Source organism: Corylus avellana, chromosome 3 (assembly GCF_965113065.1).
Source record: "Corylus avellana chromosome 3, dhCorAvel1.hap1.2, whole genome shotgun sequence".
In the NCBI taxonomy this organism is placed as follows: Eukaryota; Viridiplantae; Streptophyta; class Magnoliopsida; order Fagales; family Betulaceae; genus Corylus; species Corylus avellana.
Genome location: NC_142492.1, coordinates 4,318,978 through 4,339,882, shown reverse-complemented (window position 1 = coordinate 4,339,882; position 20,905 = coordinate 4,318,978). Strand labels below are relative to the sequence as shown.

Below are 20,905 nucleotides of genomic sequence, written 5' to 3'. Positions count from 1 at the left end.
GAATAGAAAGAAAAGATAAATCATAAATACCTAAGACCAATGTGTAGCTTAAAACCAAGCTCCATCTGCAATCTCTTAAACATGTTTGTCAAATCAGAGTCGCAATCTAAGACCTCCACCTCTCGCAAGGCAGTTGATTTCCGTAAGTTAGAAGAGTGGATGGTAATTATATGGCAGTTCTTGAAAACCAAATGCCTTAGGCTTGCCATTGCACCTTCATCCTGTATCCAGTTTCCCAAGTCCTCGCCATACAACTTTAGGAATAGGAGTTGAGGAAACGAATGTGCATGGAAGTGAAGATCTCTAGAAGGAAGGCAACCACATAGTTTTAGTATTAAAAGTTTAGGAAGTTTTCCCAACACTTCCATGCTATTGTTATCCAACGACACCCACTTTAAGCTTATCTTGGTGATTGTCTCTGGAATTGAATTAGGAAGCCTAACCTTGTATTGAATACCTGAAATGCTCAATGTTTGGAGATGACTTAAGTGGTGGACGCTTGGGAAAGTAGCTTTAAAATCAATTCTTTCTATCCACTCATCTTCCAAACCATATACTAGCCCTAATTTCCTTAAATTAGGAAGCTTGCCCTCGACAATGAAATGCACAATTTGTGAGTTCATTTTAATATTGGAAAGGACTTGGAGGCTTGACCAAGCTGTGATCAAGGTGAAATTATCAGGTAAAACCAAATGCCCCTTCAAGTTCCTGGGGAAATGATCAGGTAAAACCAAATGCCCCTGCAAGTTCCTTAAACGCGTCAGCTTTATTATCGAGTCCGGCAAATATACTCCACCCATTTCACCTGTGCATATGGCAAGTGTTTCTAGGTTCTTCAGGTTGCCAATAGAATCTGGAATAGACACACATAATATATTCAAGTACCTCAAATGGATCAATGTTCCAATCTCTTCTGGAACGCAATGGGTACATAGGTCCAAATGAAGCACACGAAGCATTTTCAAGTTATTGTGGACCCACTTCCAATGGATTTCCTCAAACTTCCACCTCAATTCAAATCCAAAGGACAAAAAAGAATGAACATATGAAGTGCCAGAATTGTTTGAAGAAATGAATTGATGAAGAATTCTACTCTGGATGGAATGTCTGCGAGAGGTGTTCCAGGATGAGTTATCATCTCTATGTACATAAAGAAACTTTTCTTCCGCGCTCTTGATTATGCATAGGTCTCGCAAAAGATCATGAATACGACATGTCTTCACTCCTTCATCTGACCTCCTAGTAGCCACTTGGATCAAATTTCGATCAATAAGCTCCTCTAAGTAGTCATCAGCAACATCTTCAATGTTTCGTCTGCCAGTGTGCTGTATGAATCCCTCAGCTATCCATAGTTTGATCAGTTCATTTACAGTGATTTCAAAATCTTCTGGGAATGCACCAATATACAAGAAGCATGGTTTCAAGCGCCGTGGTAGGTAGGTGTAGCTTAAGGCTAGAATGTCTCTGCATTCAGTAAGATACCAATTTACATCGGCAATCACTTTTGACCATGTTCGATGTGTCTTCTCTTTGTTTGCTAAAAGACCCCCCAATACCACAATTGAAAGTGGCAACCCACGGCAACCTTCTGCAATTTGATTTCCCAGATTTTCTAGCTCAGGAGGACATTCTCCTCCTCGAAATACTTTTTTACAAAAGAGTTCCCAGCTTTCATCTTTGTTAAGAAATTGGAGAAAGTAAGGAGGAGTAAGACTTGCATGTAAGGCCACTTCTGTTATGCGGCTAGTGATTAATATTCGGCTTCCATTGGAGTTTTCAGGAAAAGCATCTTTTACCTCATTCCAGACTTGGGGTTTCCAGATGTCGTCCATGACTACTAGGTACCTCTTCCCTTGCAAGCATTTGAGCAACTCTTCTACTAGGAACTCTTTTGCCTCTTCGTCACTCATCCCTTTGACTTTTGATGTCAACTCATCTAGATCTGATATTGGCATCTGAAATTTTAAAATTTCAATCAATAACTCTTTGATTTTGAAATCTTCAGATACATACACCCATACAAGGCAATGAAAGTGGCTCTTGACGCGATCATTATTGTAGATTTTTTTGGCAAGAGTAGTTTTTCCCAACCCACCCATGCCAATGATTGAAATGACATCAAGCTTTGAATTCTGGGTTTCATCAGTAAGCTGATTCACCAATGTATCAGAGCCATGAACAAAGCCAACCACGTCATCTTCCTCGACGCATGTCCTACGTTTGTGCAGTGCCTTCTCTGCTTCTGCGTCTACCCTTGCTTCAGTTCTTTCAATGCCGTACTTTTCTATATCATCGTAGATTTTGTTGATCTCTTTGTTGAGGCATTCTATCTTCTTTGCAACATTGTGAAGCATTATTGCGTGCGCAATGCTATTGATTATCTTTCCCGCGAAATTCCTCTTCCTTTGTTCTTCGATTTTGAGGATGAATGTGTCGATAATATCCTCAGCCTCGTAAGCAACTTCCGTGATATGCCTAATTAATGCCTTAACATTTTCATGCTCGTTGCCTTTCCCTTTGGAGTTCTCGAGGAAGATATTTATCCTCTCGAGCTCCCTTTGAAATGACTTGACTTCATTTTCCACTCCAGATGGGAAAGTTGCTCCTTCTATTAGTAGCGGTAATTGCTGTAAGAGAACATTAACGACAACGTCGGCCATTGTTGCTGGTCTTCCCTCCTATTTATATTTGCTGCGTCTTTTTTTTTAGCTTTTCTCTTTATAGGGGTTGTACTGGTTAGGAAATGATACCCATAGGTTCAAAATTGAAAAACATTGCTTCACATTTCGAACGTGGAGACTGGAGAGCAACTGCTAAGAATCTGAGAGAGAGGGAGAGAGAAGGGGAAAGCAATTTTCAACGCCAGAATAAAAAAATGCAATTTTAAACTTTTTATTTGAAAACACGAAAAATCTGCGTTTTCATTGTAGGTATGTAGATACTTTTTTAAAATGCACAATTTTAAAGGTTAAACTACAATTTTAAAAGTTAAACTACGATTTTAACATACGTTAACTACATTTTAAAATTGCACACTTTAAAATCATTTTTTTTAAAAAAAAAAAATCGCACATTTTAAAATTACAAATCCAAAGAGACCTTAAAATATAAGAAATATAAAGAACAGTGGCGCTGTTTCCACTTTGCTTCCCCAAAATAAGAAGGATTTATCATTTATGTTAAGTTCTAGAAATACCTCCATTCAATAAAAGCAGCTCTGATAACTTCTTCACGGTATGCAAAGTCAACAGCAAGTCAACATGTATTGAGAAAGCCTTAGATCATTCGCCCTAGCCTAGGCAATAATTACTTTATCAAAATCGAATCATTAACAAACAATGTCAAATACCTATTATTACTCTATCAAATAATAGGTATACAAATCCCATAAAACAGAGAACACTAAAAAAGATAGCATACAAATCGGCCAAAAGCACCAAATAAAAAAAAAAACAAAATGAAAGAAAACCCGCAAAAATTTGTGATCCATACCTTGGGTGAGAAGCCCCGGCCATTAGTGGTGGTGGTGGTGAGAATGGCCGTGCGGAGGCAATTAGGAGCTACAATGTGATGTATGGAGATTGGAGGTAAATTTTTGGTAATAGGAGGTCTTAGAGGTTGGTGGCATGGTGCTTTTAATTTGGGTAAAGAGCTCTGCTTGGGGATCTACTTCAATGAAAATGCTCTTAAAAGCATCTTTGAATAAGCAGGAGCGTTCACATGGTTGTCTCTTTTTAAACTCTATTATGTTAACACTTTTATTTTTTTATATAATAACCACATGGGAATATACTCATATGCCAGTTAGTTGTGCCTTTTATTGTTGACCCCAAACCCTTTTTCTTTATTTTATTTTGTTGTAATCGTCCACCCCCCTTCCCATGTGGTCATTATATATAAAAAAAAAAAAAAAAAAAATTATATATATATATATATATATATATATATATATATATATATGATGTGATGCTTCGGTATGTATTTAATAAACTGCCATTCAAATTTTAATGTTACTCAAAATTACTAATTGTGTTAATGTCCCTTCAACAAGAGATAAAAATAACTTAAATTTTTTTTCAATAAGATAAAAATACCTAGGGCCTTTTTTTCATGAGTAGACATTAATACAATTAATAGTTTAAAGTAACATCGACAATGAGATGGTAATTTAAGAGAGCGTACTTTGAAAAGACATTGGTAATTAATAGTTTATGAAGTGTACTTTTTCCTATCATATGATCACTATATGAGGAAAAATCAATATGAGAAAAGTCCACATAGTCTTTCAAAATATCACTCAATTGACAATGTACTCCAAAATTTTTAATTGAGACAATGTACCTTCCAAACTACTAAACAATTTGAGACCAATTATGGTTTTAGTGGGCTACTAGTGAATGATCCCTTCTCGGTTCACCTTTTACTAGAAACATTGTCTTTTGAATTTTATATAAAAAGGGTCTAAAAATACTCATTCAAACTTGGAGAACGGCTTGCTTTGCAGTAGTTATGGCAAGAAAGCGACGTTATATGGATGCATGTATGGTGCAGAAGATGATACTATTGGATGCTGATCATATTGTAACATTAAATACATATGTTGAAGTTTAAGTTGGATTTAAGTTTCCCTTTTTTTTGGCAAGTCGGCATTGAGGCAGATTTAGGTCTAAAGTTGATGTTTATATGATTAATTGGAGTGTAAAGCATAATCCAATCATTAACTTAGGCTACGTTTGGTACATTGGAAAATGGTGATTCCTTGGGAATAGGATGACTATTACTAGAAATACAAGAAGTTAGAATGAAATATCCATTAATCCTATTATTTCATATGGTGACAACATAGGAAGGAACTAATTTTCACGCTAGAATTGAATCGAATTTCCAATACTCTAGCTCTAAAAATTATTTCCCCAAAAACCTTTTCTTTTACACCAAAAAAACTTCATAGAAGGTACTCATTTTATATTTTGCAGCTAAAAAATCTTCTAATTTATGCAAAAATGAAGGAAGAAGTGAATTGATGCCATATTCAGGAGTGGTACCCAAAATTTAAATCTGTCTCCATTAGAACCCAAATTCGTGAACTTCCTGAATCGTTTATTCAATATCTTCTTGACAATTCTGGTCCCTTCCTTTTACATGTTTCTATCTATAATGATGACGCCCTACCCAATAGAATCCATAACCCTGAAGAGGAGGAAGACTATCAGGTATCAGAAGGATCTGGAGATGAGTTAGAACAACCCTCGCCACCCCCATCTTTCCCTACACTTGAATTGAAAATTAAGGAATCAATTGAATCCATTGGTGGTGCAGTTTTCCCTAAGTTGAATTGGAGTGCACCGAAAGACTCTGCTTGGATTAGCACAACTGGGAGCCTCCGATGCGCTACATTTAGCGAGATTGCACTCTTGCTACGGTCATCTGAATCGTTGATCCATGATTTATGTCATGCATATGATTCGTGCAGTGACAAGTCCTCATCAAAACCACAGAATTTCTTCCTTGCGCTCCGCAAGTGGTACCCATCTCTTAGGCTAGAGATGAAATTTCGTTGTTTTGTACAGGGTCAAAACCTAGTTGGAATTTCCCAACGTGAGGTGACTACTTTTTATCCTATTCTTCTTGAGAAGAAAATTGATCTTGAGCGGTTGATTCCGCAATTTTTCGAGGATGATGTGAGGCTGAAATTTGAATCAGAAAATTACACATTTGATGTCTATGTTACAAAGGATGAGCGGATTAAGGTTTTGGATTTCAACCCTTGGGGTGCATTTACATTGCCGCTGTTGTTTGATTGGGAGGAGTTAGAGCAGAACACTAGGGAAGAATGCAATAACGTAGACTTCAGAATTGTGGAGAGCCAGTGTGCTGTTAGGCCTGGTTTGAAGACAGCAGTGCCGTATGATTACTTGGACACTAGCACTGGAAGTGGCTGGGATCAATTTCTGAGGAATGCTGATGAGGAGTTGCAGCGGCAGACCAGGTCTTTCGAAGCAGGTGCTTGAGGCTTTGATTGTCTTGATTCATGAGACTATTGTTGTAGTTTCACAGGTGATTTCATAACTACTCACTTTCATGGGCAGACTATACTTGTAATCAGGATTCTTTGTTGTAGTTTCACAGGATGCTGCATCTGCAATCATAATAACATAATGATGAATCTGATTTTGGTGCAACTTCCATTCTTGTTTTTTCTTGTAGAAAATGATCCACTAAATAGCATTTTATGTGGCACATTCCCAATGTAGTATTGGTAAGTTTTTAGACATTGACATGTAACACTTGGCTAGAGCACGAATACTTTCATAGGACATATGTGAGACACGTGGTTTTAAATCAAGGGTTAGTATCAAACGGCTTAGTTATTTTTGTCTTTTATTATCTTATTATGCCTATATCAACATGGTTCCAGTTCTGGTCCATTTAGGAAATTTTTATTTAGTATTTTGATAATTTGATTTGTTTATGGTTTCCTTTTAAGGGTTTTGTAGTTATTTTCACACTAATGAGTAATGCTAAAAGTCCTTATAGTGTCCCTTCTAAAAATGATGCAGCTTTTAAGATGATTTGAAATGTACATTCCAATTAAAAATCAAGATGCTTACAACTATTAGAGAAGCTAATTTTAATCCAAAAAAGAAAGAGAAATCTCCTTGGGAACAAAAGTCGAATTACATGAACAAATTACTACAAAATGTTAGTCTAAAAGCAAAAGTAGTTTATTTTGGATGAATACAAACCATTTAATCCAAGATAACAAAATGCAACGCCAACTGACAAGGGGACAATGACCATCTACCCCCTCAAAATTGTGTGTAGCTAGTTACTCCATGTCTGAATCTCATAATTAACACAATTTTTGTGTCAATCAAATTTCCCTGTCAACACATAATTAACAATTGGTAAGTTTATCATGAGAACTTTGACTATATATATATATATATATAAAAGGGGATGTATTCAGATAGAATAGAAAGAAAAGATAAATTATAAATACCTAAAAACCAATATGTAGCTTAAAACCAAGCTTCTTCTGCAATCTCTTAAACGTGTTTGTCAAATCAGAGACGCAATCTAAGAGCTCCACCTCTCGCAAGGCAGTTGATTTCCATAAGTCAGAAGAGTGGATGGTAATTCTATAGCATCTCTTGAAAACCAAATGCCTTAGGCTTGCCATTGCACCTTCATCCTGTATCCAGTTTCCAAAGTTCTCTTTCACCAATTTTAGGAATTGGAGTTGAGGAAACGAACGTGCATGGAAGTGAAGACCTCCATTAGGAAGGCAACTATGTACTTTTAGTATTAAAAGTTTGGGAAGTTTTCCCAACACTTCCATGCTACTGTTATCTAACAACACCAACTTTAAGCTTATCTTGGTGATTGTCTCTGGAATTGAATCAGGAAGCTTTACCCTGTTCCCAATACCTGAAATGCTCAATGTTTGGAGATGACTTAAGTGGTGGACGCTTGGGAAAGTAGCTTTAAAATCAATTCTTTCTATGCACTCGCCTTTCCATTTACATACTAGCCCTAATTTCCTTAAATTAGGAAGCTTGCCCTCGACAATAAAATGCACAATTTGTGAGTTCATTGTAATATTGGAAAGGACTTGGAGGCTCGACCAAGCTGTGACCAAGGGGAAATTATCACGTAAACCCAACTGCCCCTGCAAGTTCCTTAAACGCGTCAGCTTTATTATCGAGTACGGCAAGAGTACCCCATCCTGTCCATGTTGTGTGTTTATGGCAAGTGTTTCTAAATTCTTCAGGTTGCCAATAGAATCTGGAATAGACTCACATAATATCTTCAAGTACCTCAAATGGATCAATGTTCCAATCTCTTCTGGAACGCAATAGGTAAATAGCTCCAAATGAAGCACACGAAGCATTTTCAACTTGTTGTGGACCCACTTCCAGTGGATTTCCTCAAACTTCAACCTAAAGTCACTTCCAAAGGAAAAAAAAGAACGAGCATATGAAGTGCCAGAATTGTTTGAACAAATGAATTGATGAAGAATTCTATCTGGATGGAAAGTCTGCGAGAGGTGTCCCAAGATGAGTTATCATCTCTTTGTACATAAAGAAGTTTTTCTTCCGCGCTCTTGGTTATGCATAGGTCTCGCAGAAGATCATGAATACGACATGTCTTCGCTCCTTCATCTGACCTCCTAGTAGCCACTTGGATCAAATTTCGATCAATAAGCTCCTCTAAGTAGTCATCAGCAACATCTTCAACGTTTCGTCTACCAGTGTGCTGTATAAATCCCTCAGCTATCCATAGTTTGATCAGTTCCTTTACAGGGATTTCAAAATCTTCTGGGAATGCACCAATATACAAGAAGCATGGTTTCAAGCGCCGTGGTAGGTACGTGTAGCTTAAGGCCAGAATGTCTCTACATTCAGTAAGATACCAATTTACATCAGCAATCACTTTCCACCATGCTCGATGTGTCTTCTCTTTGTTTGCTAAAAGACCCCCCAATACCACAATTGAAAGTGGCAACCCACGGCAACCTTCTACAATTTGATTCCCCAGAGTATCGAGCTCAGGAGGACATTCTCCTCCTCGAAATACTTTTTTACAAAAGAGTTCCCAGCTTTCATATTTGTTAAGAAATTGGAGAAAGTAAGGAGTAAGACTTGCATGTAAGGCCACTTCTGTTATGCGGCTAGTGATTAATATTCGGCTTCCATTGGAGTTATCAGGAAAAGCATCTTTTACCTCATTCCAGACTTGGGGTTTCCAGATGTCGTCCATGACTGCTAGGTACCTCTTCCCTTGGAAGCATTTGAGCAATTGGTCTACTAGGAACTCTTTTGCCTCTTCGTCACTCATCCCTTTGAGTTTCAATGTCAACTTATCTGATATTGGCATCCGAGATTTTAAAATTTCAATCAATAACTCTCTGATTTTGAAATCTTCAGATACATACACCCATACATGGCAATGAAAGTGGCTCTTGATGCGATCATTATTGTAGATTTTTTTGGCAAGAGTAGTTTTTCCCAACCCACCCATGCCAATGATTGAAATGACATCACGCTTTGAATTTTGGGTTCCATAAGTAAGCTGATTCACGAATGTGTCAGAGTCATGAAGAAAGCCAACCAAGTCATCTTCCTCAACGCATCTCCTACGTTTGTGTCGTGCCTTCTCCACTTCTGTGTCTACCCTTGCTTCAGCTCTTTCAATGCCGTACTTTTCTATATTATCGTAGATTTTGTTGATCTCTTTGTTGAGGCATTCTATCTTCTTTGCAACATCGTGAAGCATTTTTGCGTGCGGAACGCTATAGATTATCTTTCCTGCAATATTCCTCTTCCTATGTTCTTCGACCTTGAGGATGAATTCATCGATAACATCCTCAGCCTCGTAAGCAACTTCCGTGATTTGCTTGACTAACACCTTAACATTTTCATGCTTCTTGTGTTTTCCATCCGAGTTCTCAAGGAAGGTATTTATCCTCTCGAGCTCCCTTTGAAATGACTTGACTTCATCTGCCACTCCAGAAGAGGAAGTTGCTCCTTGTATGAGTAGGGGTAATTGCTGTAGGAGAACATTAACGACAACGTCCGCCATTGTTGCTTGTCTTCCCTCCTATTTATATTTGCTGCTTCTTTTTTTGGCTTTTCTCTTGGTAGGGGTGGTGCTAGTTAGGAAAAGATACCCACAGGTTCAAAATTGAAAAACATTGCTTCGCATTTCGAACGTGGAGAGCAACTGCTGAGAATCTGAGAGAGGGAGAGAAGGGGAAGAATTTTCTAAGCCTTACTATAAAAATATATGCGATTTTAAACCAAATTAGATAAAATGAATTGTTTGGGATTGCATTTTTTAAACATTTTGATTTGAAAAAAATAAAAATAAAAAAAGGCACAATTTTAAAAGCTAAACTATAATTTTACCAAACGCTTAACTTCGTTTTAAAAAAGCACATTTTCAAATTGCAATTTTTAAATCGCACTTTATAAAATCACAAATCGAAACAAACCCTAAATTATAAGGAAAAGTGGTGCTATTTCCACGTTGCTTACTTAAAATAAGAAGGATGCATGTTAAGTTCTAAAAATACCTCGATTCAATAAAAGCGGCTCTGATAACTTCTTCCCGATTTTCAAAGTGAGCAGCAAGTCAAAATGTATTGAGAAGGCCTTAGATCATTCACCCTATCCTAGGCAAAAAAAAAAAGAAAACAAAAGAACTTTATCAAAATAGAATCATTAACAAAACAATCTCAAATGCCTATAATTACTCTATCAAATATATACAAATCGGCCAAAAGCACCAAATATGCAAAAAAATAATAATAATAAAATGGAGACTCTAAAATTTGCAATGGACTAGAAAATAAAAGAAAACCCCAAAAAATTGTGATCCATACATACCTTTGGTGAGAAGCCCGATAGTGGTGGTGGTGGTGAGAATGGCCTTGCGGAGGCAGGGAGCTGCAATCTAATGTATGGAGGAGATTTTGGGTAAACTTTTGGTAACAGGAGGTCGTAGATCGAGGTTGGTGCTTTTAATTTGGTAAAGAGCTTGGGGAGCTACTTCCATGAAAATGCTCTTAAAAGCATCTTTGAATGAAAGCAGCTTTGAAAATGGTCTTAAAAGCAGCGCTTTGAATAAGCTGTAGCATTCATTGCACATGGATAAGTTTCCTTCGCTTTCGGCGAGTCAAAAAGAAATGAGAAAGTAAAAATGGTTGTATCTTTTTATTTTATTTTATTTTTTTAGAAAACGTCCATCATAACATAAATCAAGCAAAATGCTCTTCTGCCAGCACAATCTCTTGAATACAGCTTGGACAATCTAACTGATGCAGACTGGGAATGTATTTCGATCTCATATGTTATTTTATTTTTTTGTTGTTTAAGTGTCTTGGCTGTTCGGACGGTCAGTTTGTTTTATTTTTTAGTCGATTTTATGTTATTATTTTATTATAGTTAGAATTTTGAAAGTCTTTATTTCGTTATGTTATTAGGTTTTGGGTTTTGAGGTATTTATGTCATATTTTATTAGGTTTAAGATTTCAAGCTATAAATATATGCTTATAACCTCTAGAGAAAAGCAGTTTTGATTAATGAAAATATTCAGAGTTGAATTTATTTATCTTTTTCTTTAAAAGATATTAGTTTGTTCAAGAAGAATTCTTAAATCTTTGATATAATTTAGATCTGGAGTTATTTATCTGTTACTTATTAATGTTTTTTGCTGCAATCCACTAAGTCACGCTGCATCACTAACCAAAGCTGATCCAAACTCAAAGATGAAGCAAATTTTGCTAAACAATGCGCAGCATTGTTAGCACTACGTTTAACATGACATACAATCCAGGATTGGAAGAAATTCAGTAGAAGCTTGGAAGAAATTCAATCATCTTCCAAGCAGTTAATGCCTCTGCTGTCTCTGGATCAGAAATATATTGTCTAGTAGCACAATGAGCTGCCACTACACATCCAAAATGATCACAAGCAGTAAACCCCATCCCCATCTTTTGTTCTCTTGTACCAATGGCAGCATCCCAAAACACAAAACATAGCCCATGAAATCCAAAGTTGTGCAAATCCCAGCTTTCTCATGATTGCCTCTAAATAATCCCACTCAATTCCTATCATAAGCCTTAGAGTTTAAGAGCCATGACACCATTAGCACCTCTCATCCTTCCTTCCATAGAATGAAGAGCTTCAAAAGCTACAAGAATATCGTCAGTGATAAGCCTCCTTGGAACAAATACACTTTGGTTTTGAGAAATAATGAAAGACAGAACATTCTTCGGCCTATTGGCTAAGACTTCTGCAATAAGCTTGTAAAGAACATTATATAGGCTTATAGAGCGATACTCTGTTACAAGAGTAATAAAAGTTGAATTTATAACAGGATCAAAAGTTCCCAAATTTAAGAAATTGAGCACTACTTGTTGATAATGGCTCAAATTGTCAACAAGTGTGAAGATAATTGCTGAAAAATATCAATATTCAAGTTGGTGGGCTTAAGTCATATTTATTTATAAGAGGATAAGGTTAGTTTTAAAAGGAGTCCAAGAACAACTGGAATTTGATTTTTGGAGAAAATGTGTGTGGATAAACATGTGGGTTGCAATGCTTATCTTCATCATGAAAAGACTTTGTATTAATGATGGTTTCGTTTTTCCATCAGCAATTGGATCAAAACTGTTCTCCTATTTTTCGTGATTAAGCCTCTATAAAAGGACATGTAGTCCTTGGTTAAGGGGGATCCGGAAAATTCAAATTGGTGAGAGCACTTCATGACATTTACAAAGTGTAGAGAGTTTTTCTTTACTGGGTATTTGAGAGGGACAGTTGAGTAGGGTGTACAAGGGGTTAAGGGCTTGGGTTTGGGATATTAAACTTGAGCGGTTCAGGCTTGTACTATTATACTCAATATTTCTCAATAGTAAAGAAGGAGACCGGATCACGCCCTGTGGACGTAGGCATATTGCCGAACCACGTAAACTTTGTGTACGTGTGTGATTGGTGTGTGTTCTCGTATGTTTTCTTTCCAAACTTGTCTTTCGCATAAAGGGCTGGTGGGAAATTGGTAACCAATTAATTATCAATTTTCCCAACAATTGGTATCAGAGCTTGGTTGCGGATTTCTACTGGATAAGAAGAAATGTAGTCCTTGAAGTTTGGGATTGAAAGGTTCGACGGAAGAATGAACTTTAGCTTGTGGCAAATACAAGTCAAGGACATCCAATCTGGGCTACACAAAACGTTGAGAGGAGCAGGCTCGGCAGATTGCTCCAAAAATGCTAATAGTGTTTCTCTCGCTGCAGTGAGAGATGATTATGATGATGTTCTTTGATAAGGGCATGTACATCCTCTAGCATGACCGCTAAAAATGTCAGGATAATGGATGTGTTCTATTAGCAGGTCCACATTTGCATATGAGACATTGGTTTGGTTTTTTTTATGTCGGGTATGTGGTGGAAAAGGGTGTCGATGGTTGATGAACTTCCGGGGGAACCAAACATGGAAGTTGCACCATATTTTTCAACAGAATTTTTTCGACATGTGCCAAAAACGAAAATTTTTGGAATGGTTTAATTCTAAGTGCATGTGCTCTTTATGGTGGAGCATGATAATTCTTGTAGAATTATTATTGTTGGGGTAAACAATGCTTTGTACGACATCCCAGGGCGTGGGGATGGGCATCGATCAAGATGCGGACCTGAGGTCTCAGGTGGAGGTTGCCAAATTTTCGCCAAAGTGGAGATTGTTGATAATGGCTCAAATTGTCAACAAGTGTGAAGATAATTGCTGAAAAATATCAATATTCAAGTTGGTGGGCTTAAGTCATATTTATCTATAAGAGGATAAGGTTAGTTTTAAAAGGAATCCAAGAACAACTGGAATTTGATTTTTGGAGAAAATGTGTGTGAATAAACATGTGGGTTGCAATGCTTATCTTCATCATGAAAAGACTTTGTATTCATGATGGTTTCGTTTTCCCATCAGCAATTGGATCAAAACTGTTATCTTATTTTTCGTGATTAAGCCTCTATAAAAGGACATGTAGTCCTTGGTTAAGGGGATCCGAAAAATTCAAATTGGTGAGAGCACTTTGTGACATTTACAAAATGTAGAGAGTTTTTTTTTACTGGGTATTTGAGAGGGACAGTTGAGTGGGGTGTACAAGGGGTTAAGGGCTTGGGTTTGAGATATTAAACTTGAGCGGTTCAGGCTTGTACTATTATACTCAATATTTCTCAATAGTAAAGAAGGAGACCGGATCACGCCCCGTGGACGTAGGCATATTGCCGAACCACGTAAACTTTGTGTACGTGTGTGATTGATGTGTGTTCTCGTATGTTTTCTTTCCAAACTTGTCTTTCGCATAAAGGGCAAGTGGAAAATTGGTAACCAATTAATTATCAATTTTCCCAGCACTACTTTGCATACCTCACTCTTTATGGTCTCCCAAGATTGTTGATAAAAACAAGCTGCATACCCATCACGTCCAGGAGATTTCAAAGGATGCATCTCAGACAAAGCTTCTTCAATTTCAGTTATAGTGCAGTCCTTAATGAGATGAATATTCATCTCCTCTGTTACCCTTTTCTCTACACCAAATAAACATTCCTCCAGATGAGTCACAGATTCTGATGTGAAAAGTTTTTGATAAAATTGGACAAAAGCATGACCAATATCTCTGGATTGTGACCACACTCTCCCTGAATCATCCATGACTCTTCTAATATGATTTTTCTTGCGCCTATGAGTAGCCCAAGAATGGAAGAAAGGGGTATTACGATCCCCATGCATATACCAATTCTGTTTAGACCTTTGCTTCCATTTTGGATCCTCTTGTTCCAAAATAAGATCAATTTCAGATTGTAGACATTTGATCTCCTCCCTGTTATTTTAACCTTCATTACATTGCTAGTCTTCTAACCTCCTTGATTTCTCCCTTATGGTATTCCCAAATTTGTTAAGACTCCACCATGAGAAAACAGACTGGCAGTGTAGCAGATTATGGTGAGCATCATGATTTCTAGCAATCCCTTCGTTCTAAGCTTCTTTAAGGACAGTACCATATTCCTCATCAAGCACCCAGCTTGAAAACTTGAAGCCCTTCTTAAAACAAGATCGTTCCTTCTCTCTTTCATAAAAAGAAACAACTAAAGGCTTATGATCAGAAGACCTTTTTAAACTTAATTTTTTAGTACTTAATTTTTATTTTATTTTTTATTTTTTTCTATTCAAGTTTTAAATTTTATTATAAATCGTACCTTACTTACAAGAAAAGACTAACTTACTACCTTCTTCACATCACATACAAATGCCCAGCAGTAGATTAGACAAAGGAAACACAAAGCAGGGGAGAGTAGTTTTTTCTGCAAAATGAGCTCTCGGCTCTTTCTATTTTTTTGCATGTATCTCTCTTACATTCTATTTTCCAGCAGCACTTTTTTTTTTTTTGATAAAAGGACTTATCTCATTTCATAAATGATAAACCAGAGTTTAAAAAAACTCTAAATAACAAGAGCATCATGCTCTAAAGAAACAATAGAAACAATACACTGGGGGCATTCCTCCGTCCATACCCTATCTTGTCATCTTGAGATATCAAAAGAGCATGTTTTGCTAAAAAATGGGCTGCCGAATTAGCTTCTCGTTCGACATGACTAACCATTTAGCTCCTCCTCGTATACAAAATGCCTCTTACATCCTCAATGATCTGCCCATAAGAACTGCAATTTGGGCTCATATTTCGCAATGCTTGGATCACTAGGAGTGAGTCCCCTTCCATAATGACATCCGGCAAACCCAAATCACGACTTAGCTCCGCAGCCAACAAAGCTCCCATGGCCTCAGCGTGCACCGGTGCTGGCAACCCTGTGGTTCTCTTACCTTGAGCAGCAATCACACAGCCACTATGGTCTCTCACAACAATACCAATACCCATTTGTTTTGACCTTGAATCTAAAGCCACGTCCCAGTTGAGCTTATATCGCCCAAACAGAGGAGGTCTCCATCTCGGTAATGAAATAGGTACTGCTTGATTTGCCACACCATTTGAATTTCCTCCTAAATCCACCGAAAACTGCAGGAGCATCTCCTTTGCCTCTTTTACAATCCAGTTTGGATGTTGGAAGTCACCCCCGTGAACAACAAAATTCCTCCGTGCCCAAATTTTCCAGCAGCACTTGCATACAAAACAAAAACAAGCTTTTGCAATACAATCTTCTAGAAGTCTACGTGGAATCACAACAAAGACAACTTTCACCTACCACTTTAACCAAGGTATAGTAAACACAACCAAAGGTAAAAGTTAACAAGTGAAAGCACATTAATTTATAACACAAGGATTAGTATCAAAAGGCTTAGTTTTTTTTGTATGTTATTACAAATGAAATATGCTTATATCAACATGGTTTTTAGGAAATTTTGATTTAGTATTTTGATAATTTGATTTGGTTATGGTTTCCTTTGAAGTGTTTCTTATAATCATAAGATTTTAAATAAAACCATGTATAACCACAATGTTTTAACTGTAAATAAAACTCCCTCATTGTATTTATATAATATGAATGGGTACGGTTGCTACAATTGTTGTTGGATACGATGATTAGATATTGAACACAATAGAAACTCTATTCCCCACCTATCTCTTGATCTGCAACAAACTACTTCTGAAGTTGGAACTCTTTCTCTGCTATTCTTCTTTCTTGCTCCCTCAATTTTCTGCAATATTTGCTTGGTTGAGTAAAACGAGGCTCTCCTCATGATAGGAATCAACAAAACAATAGCGTCCCTGACTTTTAACGCCAAGAGACATAAATTTTTTGCTCTTAGGAATTAGGATCATTCGAAACTACCTCTCCACTGTCTGCTTTCCATACTAGCTCGCCTCTTTTAGTAAAACCAAAACCAGAAAATGGCACTGGTATATTTAGTGCCTAAGTTAAAGGTTTGGTCCATGACTCTACTGCACCATATTCCTTCATCACCCACAAGGAAAAAGATGCAACTCTACCCACACGCACCGCAAGAGAATTTTCATATACTGTGATAGAAAAGACTATTGGCCATGGGAATAGAAATTCTGTTTCTTTTGGTAGAATTATCTCACGAAATGTCTCGTTACTTACATCAAACGACAAGACCGTATTGTGAAAAACATCAGGGCCAGTCTGGGTTATAGTAAGCCAATGGATAGCCCCATTGATGAAAGGTCTCGGTTCATAACGACGATGAAAATGACACAGAGGAGCACCAACTCTGATGCTGCTTTTCCAAGAGCCAGCAGTAAGTGAGAAAACCTGAACGTGAGGATTAACTTTCATACAGGAAATTTTCACTACTTTGTAGTCGTTTGTCCGAGAATAAAAGCCAAATCCCCACCGAATAGAATCCAGCATATAGTCTTCACACTCTGTATTCTGGAGTTTAGGAGGACGCGCAAATTTTCTAATCGATGGGTTCCATAGAATAAGTACGTTGGTGTGATGCTTTAATGATACCAACCCGTTGCAGGAACCGACCACCTCAACCTGGATCCCGCCTTTGGATTCGAGGTTAATCTGGTCTTGTTCTTCTGTTACTTGTTTGCCAAGGCAAGCGGCGGTGACAATGGTGCATTATGGTGGTAATGTGGGAAGTGTTTCCGTCGGGGTCTTCTGAAAGAAAGCAAAGAAAATTGCTTTTGGCGGAATGAAGTCTCAGCTTCGTTCTCATTGTATATATAGGCAAAGAGTTACAATTGTAATCAAGTTTGACAAACCCAAACTTGATACAAACTAGGAGACCTAATTCAATACAAATAAGTAAAACAAATACAACTAGAACACTAAAGAGAAGAGATAAGAACAACTATAAGGATAATACTAAAAGATAAGAACAACTATAAAACAGACTCTATTGGTTCCTTAACAGCCCCCCTCAAACGAATGGGAGGGGGAGTAACCATGAGTTTGTCTCTGAGGAAAAGAAATCGAGAGGAGGTAAGGCCCTTTGTAAAGATATCAGCACATTGATCTTGAGTTGGGATGTAGCTAGCACAAAGATCTTTGTGAAGAATTTTCTCACGGATGAAGTGGTAGTCAACTTCTATATGCTTGGTACGAGCATGGTAGATGGGATTAGAAGCTAAAGCAATAGCTCCTATGTTATCACACCAGAGTACAGGAGGATCATGGAGAGAAACTTGCAATTCTTTGAGTAGCATTCGAAGCCATGAGAGTTCAGCAGCTGTAATGGCCATTGCACGATATTCAGCCTCGGTGCTAGATCTCGAGACAACAGGCTGCTTCTTGGCATGCCAAGATACTAAGTTGGAGCCGAAGAAAACACAATACCCCGTAGTGGATCTGCGATCAAGAGGATCCCCTACCCAGTCAGAGTCACAGTATGCCTGAAGTTGAAGAGGACCTGAAGTGAAGTGAAGGCCATGATCTGGTGTGCCTTTGAGATACCTTAGAACTCTTTTAGCAGCCTTCATATGTTCTGTAGTTGGACAATGGAGAAATTGACACAATTGATTGACAGTGTAGGCTATGTCAGGTCTTGTGAGTGTGCAGTATTGTAGAGCTCCAATGATATGACGATAGGTTGTGGGATCTGGTAGAGTATCACCATCAAGCTTGGTGAGCTTCTTGCCTGAAGTGCAGGGTGCGGCATAGGGCTTTGCTCCAAGCATTTGCACACGATCAAGTAAATCAATAATGTATTTACCTTGATTTAGATGCAAGCCAGTTTTGTCACGAAGGACATGGATGCCTAGGAAGTATGAAAGGCAACCAAGATCTTTCAACTTAAATTCCATTTGAAGGCCGTGGATGAGAGTCTCCATGATAGATGAATCTATACCTGTTACTATGATATCATCAACATATATCAGTATGTAAATATGAACAGAGCCTTGATGAAGCATAAAAAGAGAGGTATCTACTAAGGATCCAACAAAACCAAGATGGAGAAGAGCTTGTGACAATCTATGAAACCAAGCTCGTGGGGCTTGCTTTAGACCATAGAGGGCCTTTTTGAGCTTACAAACATGATCTGGAAAAGCTGCATCAACAAAACCAGTAGGCTGCTCCATGAGGACTTCTTCATTCAAGTAACCATGAAGGAAGGCATTAGAGACATCCAATTGCTTGAAGGGCCAATTGTAGTGGATTGCTAAGGATAGTAGGATCCGTATAGTGGCTGGTTTTATAACTGGACTGAAGGTTTCAGTGTAGTCAATACCATCTCTTTGTTGGAAACCCTTAGCCACTAGTCTTGCCTTGTATCTTTCAATAGTGCCATCTGATTTTTCCTTTAGCCGAAAAACCCACTTATTCTTGATGATGTTTCGATGTGAAGGTCTAGGGCAGAGAGACCAAGTACCATTGTCAACTAAAGCTTGAAGTTCACTTTCCATTGCAGCAAACCATTTAGGGTTAGAAACAGCCTGAGCAAATGTGGTAGGGATAGAAGGCAAGTGTGTAGCATGAAAGGATTTTAGTGGATGCTTGGTTGATTTTAAGGATAGGAATAGCTGATAGTTGGGAAAAGACTTAGGTTTGGAGTTTCCAGTCATAGATCTTGTGACAATATGAGGAGAGGCTGGTTCAGTAGGTGCAGGCAAAAGCTGAAGTAAGGATTGATCTAGGTGGGGGATAGGATCAGGGGTAGGTGGTAGTAATTCGGCAGTAGGGGTAGTCAAGGGAGTGTTTAGAATAGGTACTTGTGCTGGGGAAGGCAAGGTGATTGGGGGTGAGGTCTGAACAGTATTAGAGTCAGAATTATTCATAGAGTAAAAATGAGAATGATCAAGAACAATACCTGTAGGGGAAGGATCTGATCCGTTAGGGGATGAAGATGCTGCTCTATTCTGTGCAGGGAACACCAATTCATCAAAAATAACATGTCTAGAGACATATACACGATTGGAGATGGGATCAAGGCACTTGTAACCCTTTTGGTGGGTACAATATCCAAGGAAGATGCATTGTTTGCTTCTGAATTCCAATTTGTGTTTGGCATAGGGTCTTAAGAGAGGATAACAAGCACAACCAAAAGTTTTTAAAAAGGTGTAGTCTGGCTCCTTATTGTAGAGTTTGGTGAAAGGACTTGAATTTTGGAGAGTAGGGGTAGGCAATCTATTGATGAGATACACGGCAGTACTGACAGCTTCAACCCAGTATTTAGAAGAAAGGTGGGATTGAGCTAGGAGACTAAGACCAGATTCAATGATATGCCTATGTTTTCTTTCTGAAACTCCATTTTGTTGAGATGTATGTGGACATGTGACTCGATGAAGAACACCATGTGTTGACAGAAATTTAGTAAAGTTATGAGAGGTGTATTCACCACCCCCATCTGTTTGAAGTTGTTTAATTTTAAGAGAAAATAAATTTTCTATCAAGCACTTGAATTTAACAAAGGTTTCAAAAACATCTGATTTGAGTTTTAGAGGAAATAACCAGGTGTATCTAGAGAAATCATCAATAAAGATAACATAACATTTGCTACCATTGATTGAAGATAAAGGAGAAATCCATACATCACTATGAATAAGCTCCAATGGAGCAGTGGTAATACGACTTGACTCAATAAAGGGTAATTTTTTGCTCTTTCCTAATTGACATGAAACACAAATAGATTGACTCGACTTAACTGAAGACACAGGAAGGTAGTAGTTGTGAAGCAGATGCTGCAAGATTTGATGACTTGGATGCCCTAAGCGGTTGTGCCAAACTGAAGAAGACACCCTGATCCCAATTTGCGCAGTAAATGCTCTGACTTTATTTTTGGTGAAGTGTTGTAGCCTTAATGGGTAGAGACCATCTTCACTTGCCCCTTGTAGGAGGATCTTCCCTGTGAGGTTGTCCTTAATCAAGAAATAGGTATCAGTTAGTTTAAAATGGCAATTATTGTCACGACAAAATTTATTTATTGAAAGTAAATTTGTTGTAGCATCAGGACAATGTAAGATATTTTTAAGATGTAGGAGTTGATTTGAGCGAAGAAAAGAGGAAGAGCCAGTGTGGGAGATACCAAGTCCATTACCATTACCTACTGCTACTGTCTCATTACCCTGATATGGTTGCTGCAGAGTTAGATTTTCCAAGTCATTAGTGATGTGAGTATTGGCTCCACTGTCAGCAAGCCATTCATCTTCATCTTGTAGATCGTTGGATTGGGAAACCATTGCAGCAAGTTCAGATGGTGGATGTCGTCCTTGGAATGAATAATCCATGCGATGAAAGCAGTCCAATGCTTGATGATTGGAGCGGCCACATATCTGACAAAGAGGTTTGTTGGATGAGAGGATGCCAGGTTGAGAATTTCTCCTTGTAGTGTAGTTATTTCTCCTTGGAGTGTAGTTGTTGGGAGAATTGCTTCTTGGAGTGTAGTTGCTAGTGCTTCCAGTAATAGTTTTTCCTTGG

General features: G+C 37.9%; 1 protein-coding gene and 2 pseudogenes across 2 annotated transcripts; 1 reads left to right on the top strand and 2 right to left on the bottom strand.

Moving 5' to 3' along the window:
- Positions 1-20: 20 nt before the first annotated feature.
- On the bottom strand, positions 21-2,767 carry LOC132174489 (putative disease resistance RPP13-like protein 3). The gene has a single exon (XM_059586138.2). The coding sequence runs from the start codon at positions 2,658-2,660 to the stop codon at positions 21-23; it is 2,640 nt and encodes an 879-aa protein (XP_059442121.2). The 5' UTR covers positions 2,661-2,767.
- Positions 2,768-5,003: 2,236 nt separating this feature from the next.
- On the top strand, positions 5,004-6,328 carry LOC132175849 (uncharacterized; annotated as a pseudogene).
- Positions 6,329-6,531: 203 nt separating this feature from the next.
- On the bottom strand, positions 6,532-10,599 carry LOC132175848 (putative disease resistance RPP13-like protein 3; annotated as a pseudogene). Its single transcript, XR_015911792.1, has 4 exons — positions 10,392-10,599; positions 10,079-10,172; positions 7,004-9,737; positions 6,532-6,884 (listed from the first exon to the last, which is right to left on the bottom strand). The product of XR_015911792.1 is annotated as a putative disease resistance RPP13-like protein 3 (transcript).
- Between the last annotated feature and the right edge of the window lie 10,306 nt (positions 10,600-20,905).